The following is a 9527-nucleotide window of genomic DNA, read 5'->3' on the forward strand; positions in this document are numbered from 1 at the left end:
AAATTTTTTTTTTCTCCTTCATAAAAAACTCAGTCAGTCAGATTTCATGTTCCCAACCACCTGCTGCTCTGCCACTGAACCTGGCCTTTGACCTTTCTATAGTAGGAGAGTGACAGCCGCACTGACTGTGACGATAAGGCCACTAGCAGCTTCAAGTGCAAGTGTAGAAAAACATTTGAAAGAGATGCTTGGCAAAAATGTCAATCATTATTTCACCCTCAGTCTCACAAATCTAAAATACGAACTGGATTTGAAGCTGCCGACGTGCAATTTAAGGAGAAAACACAAAACAAACACGTTCTGGAACAGAACAGAACTTCATTTTATTTCCAGACGTGCAATTTAAGGAGAAAACACAAAACAAACACATTTCTGGAACAGAACAGAACTTCATTTTGATATAATTGTTCACAATTTTAAAGCTCAGTCTATGTTTTTAATTAAAAATTGGTCGGTAGTGTGTGTTGTTCAGGGCTTTCAGACTGGCTGGTGGTTCTCTAATTGCTGCAACAAGACATCTGGGTAGTTAGGGGAGTAGAACCTGCAACAAAGCACACACAAATAGATAGTCATATTCCAGTCTGAAGATTATTATCTCTCCCTGAAGTTATGATTCAGTGTGGGAGAGAGCGATAAGAAGCACCTCCTCAATAAAACATGGCAATGGCACCTGACTATGTCTTCAGGAAAGCAGTTTTTGATGGCGTTGATGTGCTCCTTCAGAGCAGAGTCGGGCTCAGCCTCAATCTCTTGCACCTTCTTCAGTCCCCCGTTGGTCACAAACAGACGGCGGGCCTGACTGTCGTGAGCCAGCACCTTATGGAGACAGAGCTGTGATGAATAGGCTGCCTGCACCATGAATGTGTGTAGTGGAGGTTGCAGAGTCGCTCCCAACCTTGCTGAACTGGCAGAGGACGAGTTTCAGGATGTTGCTGGGAGCGTCGTGGAGCAGTGGTTCCAGAGCCGACAGGCAGGTGCACTTCGGCAGGATGCTCTCCAGAGCTGTCTGACTCTGAAATGTCACAAGGTGGTCTTTTAGTGCATCACAGATAAAAGTGAATAGCATGTTCGTTCAATTTACTGTTAATCAGAAAAAAAATAGTTAAAAAGAAAAAAAACAACATTTGCAAACAGTTTTGATTTTATTTCTGTGGCGATGAGGCTGTTCGTTCATTCATTAGAGGAAAGTGTGTTGCATCTCTTACTTGGACCTGCAGCTCCTCTGAGCTGCTGGCGTCCATGTGAAGCTGCAGCAGTTTGGGCAGCAGGTTGGCTGTGGCCACTGCTTCTGCGTGAACAGGGGTATGTTGCCCTATCTGGCAGATTGACCACAATGTAGCCGCCTTGATCTTCTGCTCAGACTCCTCACACAGACACAGGGCCAGCTTGGACACCCCCTGCAGGACAGGAGGACACACAGCAACAAGGGTGGCCTCAGTGCATGTGACCTACATATCAGCCATGAGGGTTTTAGAGGTCACATGAAGAGATTTAAACACCTTAGAGTGGATGACAGCCATAGCAAGGGTTTCACTGTGAGTTGCCAGATATCCCAGCATCATGATCGCCGGCAACCGCAGGACTCCACGACAGCCAGCCAGATAGTCAATAACTGGTCCCAGGGCACCACAGTTCACAATATCCACCGACAGCTGGAGACACACACACACACACAGACTGCGTTTCCAGCATCAATAACCCTTTTAAAACCCGAATATTGGCAATAACCCGAATTTGCACGGCCATGTAAACACCAATAACCCCTTTGAATAACCTGAATTTGCTCATATTCGGGTTTTTAAAAACCCCAATATGACCCCTGGGTTACTCCTTTTAAAACCCGAATATTCGGGCATGTAAACGCCAAACGGAATATCCCCATCAAACGGAACATGAATTTGTTTTCTGCGCATGCTCTGTTCACAAGGAATCCTGGTCTTTTGAGTCCAGGAAGTTCTTATAAAACACGGCGAAACGCAAGGCCACGCCACACTTTTGGAGTGAGCAGGACACTAATCACTTCATAAATGTAATGAAGGATATGAACATTTTGGCATTTGTAGACGGTAGAAAGTACGGGGATAGCCAGATTTACTAGAAGGTGAGCGAAAAGTTGCGCGAAGCAGCATTTGTTTTGAATTTGGATACAGGAAGAAGAAGCGGAAATGACGGGAATTGCGTCATGATGTTCTCCGCCCGTCGCTGGTTTGATGGAGATATCCCGAATGATTAATGACCATGTATACAGGGATAACCCTGTTTGCTTACGCATGTAAACGGATTATTCCGAATGTTTCAGTAACCGGAATATTAGAAATAACCCGAATTTTGACTGTATGTAAACGTAGTAACACACACACACACAGGAACATCACTCATTGTGTCTCAGTGTAGTTGTGGCTGCGAGTGTGAGTGTGCAGTACCTCCAACGAGTGTTTCACCACCTCCTGCATGAGGGTGGCCACGTTCTTCCTCACGTATTCATCCGGGTCTCTGAGCAGGGCCACGGCTGCAGGGAAGATCTTCGCCTCCATCACCATTCCTGCCAGGCTGGCCGAGTGTTTGCTGATTTTGCTCAGCGCGGAGAACACCTGCCTCTGCACGGACACAACAGTACTTCCAGAGATGATTCACATTTTTGAAGAAATGAAAAATGTGTTACTCCTTGACGTTTCCCTCTTGAAACAGCAGCATCTGTCTTCAAATATATTGTTCAGATTTATTTTTTTTTAAGTTGCCAAAATGGGAGTACAGATATGTTTAAAAAATGTTAAAAAATATTTTTTTAATTAGTCTTAAATAAAACTTAAATAATAAATCCTGTTTTCCTGAGATTTCACTCTCCTTTTTTGGATTTTCCAAGACAGACTTAAGTCTAAAAATAATTCAAGAAAAAAAATACAGCAGTGGTGACTTAGTGTAAATCAAAAATACAAAGTAATGTTTACAATCATTTTCTACAATTTAATTCTATATTTTTGGATGCAATTACTTTGTAGAAATGTTTTCTAAATCTGTTGATCCACAAATAAAAAAATCATCTAACAGAGTTTGAGCAGGGCAAGATTTTGTTGAAATGTTTAACATACCGGTAAGTGAAATGAATAAATGTGTAAAACTCTTAATAATTCAAATGTATGTATGTAGATTCTCCTCTTTGTTAAAAATTGATTTAATAAAGTTAATTTTGTCTCTTGATTACAATTACTTTGCTAGTACTTTTTTCAGACAAATAATTTAGGTTTTTTTAATTACTTGACATGTTTTGGCGATTCCTTTCGCCTTCATCAGTGTCACCAGTGTCTGGTGACACTCCACCTAAATTATTTGTCTGAAATAAGAACTAGCCAAGGATTTGTTAAGAATTGATTTTAAAGCAGGGAGTTTTTTTTTTCAGTTTTCTTCAAACAGTGTTGTTAATCAATATATAAATGAAATAAAAATGAAAAAAAAAAAATAAAACTGGATGAGCTTTTGTGTAATAAAGTATCACCAGCAGCCATCGGGGCCTCACCTTGAGTTTGGCATCTCGGCTTAGGGCCAACCGTGCCAGGTGTGCGATGGCGCCTGCGTCCACCACGGTCTGGGCCAGCTCTGGCGTGTGCTTGCAGATGTCACAGATTGTGGAGGCTGCGATGAGTTTTAGGGACAACTGAGGCTCCAGGAGACAGAGCACCAGCAGGTCGACCGCTCCAGCAGCCACCACGGACTGAGACAGCGCTGCGGAGGGCGAGGCAAGGAGGGGTTGGGAAAAATGAGGGAAAAGAGGTATATTTCCAAATCCTGCATGCTGTGTCCTCTTAATGTTTTATTCCAAATGGTGAATGAAGAGCGCTGCTTTAAAAAGTATTAAAAAAAATATCTGCAGCCTATTGAAACATAGATGCAAAAGAGACAGATGTGACACGTGTGAACGTGCTTACATGCATTGTGTCTTGCGATGCAGCCCAGAGCCCTGATAGCCTCCTCCTTCACCCCGGGGTCCAACCCCTCCAAGCAGAGAACCAAAGCCTTCACCCCCCCGCAGCCCACCACCGCCTGGGACAGCTCCGGGGAGTGTTGGGCCACCGCACGCAGCACAAACGATGCTGCCTTCTTATAAAACCTCTGAATACAAACACAAATTAGTTATTTAAAAAAAAGACCTACATTAGCCCTGCAGTTACATTCCTTAATGTCCCTTTTAAAAAATATATATTTAAAAAAGTCAACTCACTTTACAGTTCATGTACCAAGAATTGCTGGTAATTACTATGAAGACTAAAGTTTTGTTTTATTGTGAAAAAAATGCATTGAATGGCTTAAATGGCTTATATGCTTATGTTTAAATTATATAATCCCTTGCCAAAATCCAAATGCACATAAAAAAGAAACAAAACAACAATTATAAATGTAAATGATTAAATTAAAAATATCAAAATGATGCAATTTGTTTTTAATTAATTGAATTTAGATCTCTGGATATATAAAAGAAATTAAATGTATCTTTCAACAGCCTGTAATGTTATTTAAAGTTCAATTATGAAGCTAAAAGATGGATGTGGCATGAATAATCAAATCAACCTAGGCAAATTAGGCCTATTAGCTATTAGACTCAGTCAGCTGAAACACGCAAATGCTGCTATCAAGAGAAGTTCACAAAAAGGTAAGACTAATTGCAGCTAAAGTTGTTCAAGATGAGCATCAGTGTTTAAAATTGTAAGACTTCATATAAATAGTTATTAAATGTTTTAGATGCTAAAGAATAAAGAAAGGTTTAATCTATTGGGTGTATAAAACAGAGGCTGTATGAGTGCGTATGAGAGCAAAGCAAAGCCTTTTCCTAAGCTTTCAGAGCACATTTGTCCACATAAAAATTAAATTAAAAGAAGTTTGCAGTAAACATCAAACCTAAAGCATCCATATGTAAGATATAACACTACACTTCCACTCTGATAATAAGAAGTTCTGGTCTGAGATTTTTTTAGTGTGGATTGATGGACACTAGCCGAGCAAAAACATCCCACGATGCAATGCAGCGGCGTTTGGTTGCTAAGGGATACGTATATGTCATAAGTATAATATTAAGTATAATAATATTATTATATAATATTAATATTATAATATTCGTATATCCATCCATCCATTTTCTATACCCGCTTTATCCTTTGCAGGGTCACGGGGATCTGCTGGAGCCTATCCCAGCTAATTTCAGGCGAGAGGCAGGGATTACACCCTGGACAGGTCACCAGTGCATCGCAGGGCCACATATACAGACAAACAACCAGACACACTCACACTCACACCAATTAACCTACTATGCATGTTTTTGGACTGTGGGAGGAAACCGGAGTACCCGGAGGAAACCCACGCAAGCACGGGGAGAACATGCATGTTCGTATATAATATTATTATATAATGTAATTGTATTTTGGCCAGAATAAACGGTAAAGAGCGGAGCAGAGCGCTGCTACCACTGCTGTGACAGGTTACCATGGTAACAACTCCCCCCCTCCCTACGGCAGGAAGTGCCGTGTGCGCTCTTAATAGTACGTCCAAATTAATGCACACTACTGATATTTACTCAAAAGTGTGCCGAACTTGAGTACCCGTATTTTCTGGACTATAAGCCGCACCTGTATATAAGCCGCACCCATTTTATAAACAAAAAAAAAAGATATTTATGTTGTTAGATTAGATATTTACTACATGTACAGAACCATTTTGAACTGTAAATGATGTACATGTTTGTAGCACTCCCCCTAGCGGTGGAAGAAAAATCCACAGAATAGCCGCACCTTTGTATAAGCCGCATGGTTCAAAACCTATGGAAAAAGTAGCGGCTTATAGTCCAGAAAATACGGTATACTTTTTAGTATATACTTTTTAGTATGGCATTTCGGACGCACCGTATGTTTAGTTTCAGTGGGTTGGAATTCACAAGAATCTAGCCGCTATTAACGACGATGATGACTTTTCAGTTAGTGTTCTGTTGCTGTTGGTTACGGGCAGTCGTAAATAAACAACACAAGTTTTTCCTTCGTCCACAAAAAGCGTTCTTCAGCTCTTTTGTTCCCAAACTCCTACAATTATATATATGTCCAGAAAATGAAAAGCTTACATTCTGTGAGGCCATAGATTGGACCAGGTGAGGCAGGATGTCCTCCTTGACCACGGCCTGGGCCAGGCCCTGCTCTGCCAGGTGGCCCACAGCCAGGGCTGCAGTCTGCTGGATGCTCGGGTCCACATCCATCGTCAGGGGGCGGAGTAACCTCAAAACCTCTGGAGGAGCGGTGAAGACACATGAACACTGGGCTCAGTTATTTCATAATAATTTAAAAGAAAATAAAACCCTGTCTGGCTTAACAGCTTCATTTTGCATTCAGCCCCACTGTAGCTAAAATCAATACAGTCAGCTTCAAATACAACAACTACAGCATCATACTGTAAAAAGTATCTCACCTAATTTCAGTAGTATTTCACTAATAATGTTGTTAGGCATCACCACTTAACAGTTAAATGGCTTAAAATTTCAGAAAGTATTATTTCCTGCAGAGTAAAAGGCCTAAAAAGATATGTGATGAAAAAGATAAAGGAAAGGAAACCTTCAAAATAACAGGAAACAGGATTTGGTCTCTCTCTAGGTCCACAAGCTTAGAAATATTTGTTTGTTGTGGGGTTTTTTTTTTTTTTTTTTTTTGTTTTTTTTTTTTAAAAGGCCCACAATGTATCCAACCATATTTAACAACAGTCTTACTTGACTCTGCTGCACATAAATTAATAAAAACAAGGTCTTCAGTGTAATTCCTTGTCTAGCTGGATGCTCGGGTTCACATCCATGGTCAGGAGGCGTAAGGAGAGGTGAACACTCATGAACACTGGAGTCACAAACAGGTGCTAACTTTGCCGTGAAAATGTTTGTACCTGCATTTTGTAGTTGCTCTACATTCTCGGGTCTGGATGCCAGATCGGCAATAGACAGCACAAACTGCTGCCTCGCTTTCTGGAACTGCTCCAACACTGCACAGCAAACAAACGGACACAACGTAAAACACTAACTTTCTTCATAGTGAAGCAAAAGTTGGCAGGCTTCTCACCTTGAATTAGACGTCGTTGATTCATTGGGACCCTGTTTTTTTTTTTTTTAAAGGAGTCTCGAATATAAATGTTTCAGTTTTTTAAGGAGATTTTAGCTCAGGATTTAACGCAGCGTTTCACCAAGGCTTGTGTTGTTGTTGTTATTGTTGCCCTGGCAACGTCGGGGAGACTGAGCGTTCTATGGGCTGTGACGATCGTCTAGAGCGGTGGTCGGCGACCCGCGGCTCTAGAGCCGCATTCGGCTCTTTAGCGCCGCCCTAGTGGCTCCCTGGAGCTTTTTCAAAAATGTTTGACTTTTTTTTCCTTTTTTTCTTCTTTTTTTCTTTTTTTTCTTATTTTTTCTTCTTTTTTTTTCTTTTTTTTCTTCTTTGTTTTTCTTGAGATTGTACTTCAATATTCATCTCGACTTTTTTGTCGAAATTTCAACTTTTTTCTCAACATTTCAACTTTTTTCTCAAAATTTCAACTTTTTTCTCAAAATTTTGACGTTTTTTCTCGACATTTCAACTTTTTTCTCAAAATTTCGTCTTTTTTCTCGACATTTCGCCTTTCGCCATTTGCCTTCATTCTAATACAAGGCTTTTCATTTTTTGCGGCTCCAGACATATTTGTTTTTTGTGTTTTTTATCCAATATGGCTCATTCAACATTTTGGGTTGCCGACCCCTGTTCCATAACAACCAAGGTCACCGTAGAGATAAAAGCAGAATCAAACTAACCACAATTAAACACAGATACTAAAGATAAAAAGGGCAGGCAATAATAGGCAATGATGGATAATAATTTTTCAAAAATGTTTTACCTTTTTTTCATTTTTTCTTTTTTTTCATCTTTTTTTCCCTTTTTTCTTCTTTTTTTCCTTTTTCTCTCCTTTCTTCTTCCTTTTTCCTTTCCTTTTTAATCTCGACATTTTGACTTTTTTCTCGAGATTTTGACTTTTTCTCGAAATTTTGACTTTTTCTCGAAATTTTGACTCTTTTCTCGACATTTTGACTTTTTTCTCGACATTTCGACTTTTTTCTCGACATTTTGACTTTTTTCTCGACATTTTGACTTTCCTCCACATTTAGACTTTTTTCTCAACATTTTGACTGTTTTCTCGAAATTTTCTACTTTTTTCTCGACATTTCGACTTTTTCTCGAAGTGCATAATGAAAAAAAAATCTTCCCCCAGTTCTAACTAATATAGATACATGCAGCATGTGTTGCCTTCATTCTAAGGCTTATACAAGACTTTTCATTTTTTGCGGCTCCAGACATATTTGTTTTTTGTGTTTTTGGTTCAATATGGCTCTTTCAACATTTTGGGTTGCCGACCCCTGGTCTAGAGTGTACCCCCTAGTGTGCAGCCTCTGTTACTGTACATGCTGGGTCAGCCCAAAGTTGTCCAGTGTTACTAAGACGGGTTGTCAACATGGATGTTAAAATCAGCAACAACAATTACACGGTCAAATCAACACAGATCATAGACAGTAGTTCACTGAAGTCATCATAAAGGTCTGCACAGTATTTTGGGGGTCTGGTGTTTGGGAGCAGTCTGTGGCACACAAGTTATGTTTACTTTATTTAAAGATCTTTTAGAGTGCCCCTATGTGACTGGGCCACATTTCTCCCTCTGCCACCTAAAAGTACAGACATTCTAAAACCTTCTAATAAACAGGGTCCCAGTTTGTCCTGGAAAAAGTCACGACTGCTGTAATCCTTGTAGCCCGGACCCTCCACACATCAGACGGTGGATACGAACATGATAGTGGTGGGGGGGGGGCAGGAGAGGGGGCCGGGCGCCATAACTTCGGCTGCTCTGGTTGGGGCAGGGCTTGGTTTATGGGGGCCAAAAGGGGGTTGGGCTGGGGGTTGAGGGGCTGGTGAAACTCCTGGTCCTTGGTCCTATTCATTGGTGCTGTTGAGAGGGTTGGAGGGATATAAGGACCCGTCTTCTTGCCTCTGTTGTCTCTCCTTTCCGAAGCTCTCTCCCGGTGGGGGCAGATGGATTTCCTCCTCAAGGTTTCTTCTGGGCTTTGTCTGTTCCTCTCTATGAGATGACTCCTCGTTTATCTCAGCCTGGCACCAAGGACGGATGGATGAAGTAGGAAATAAAATGTGCTGGAGTTGAACAGTTTCATCCCTGGCTTGTTTAAATTAAATAAGTGGTTAGCACATGCCGATAAAAGCCATTTATCCAGTGCCAACAACCTGCTGAATCTTTCCTCTCCTCTTCTGACAGGTGGTACAGGTCCACTGATGAATACAGCGGCATTTAGAGACCTCGCTGTGTTTAATAATCCAGTAAAGCCCCATTTCAGAACCTCAGATTGCTGCTTGGACACATAAACTGACAATGTATGCTGAACGATGTTTGGATCACAGTTGGATATCCATCTGCAATTTCAAGAATTATTTCCTTCAGATCATTGACCATATCCTTAGGAAAGCAAAGGACTTAAGTGTTCT

General features: G+C 40.8%; 1 protein-coding gene across 1 annotated transcript; it reads right to left on the minus strand.

The window, feature by feature from the left end:
- Nucleotides 1–383: 383 nt before the first annotated feature.
- Nucleotides 384–7101, minus strand: LOC133444785 (sperm-associated antigen 6-like). The gene is made up of 11 exons (XM_061722686.1): nt 7077–7101; nt 6904–6999; nt 6101–6261; nt 3924–4107; nt 3515–3720; nt 2424–2597; nt 1500–1652; nt 1206–1397; nt 896–1012; nt 671–816; nt 384–541 (listed from the first exon to the last, which is right to left on the minus strand). Exons 1-11 carry the CDS (start codon nt 7099–7101, stop codon nt 478–480), a joined length of 1518 nt encoding a protein of 505 aa, XP_061578670.1. The 3' UTR covers nt 384–477.
- Between the last annotated feature and the right edge of the window lie 2426 nt (nt 7102–9527).

The sequence above is a fragment of the Cololabis saira genome, chromosome 5 (genome assembly GCF_033807715.1).
Source record: "Cololabis saira isolate AMF1-May2022 chromosome 5, fColSai1.1, whole genome shotgun sequence".
NCBI lineage: Eukaryota > Metazoa > Chordata > Actinopteri > Beloniformes > Belonidae > Cololabis > Cololabis saira.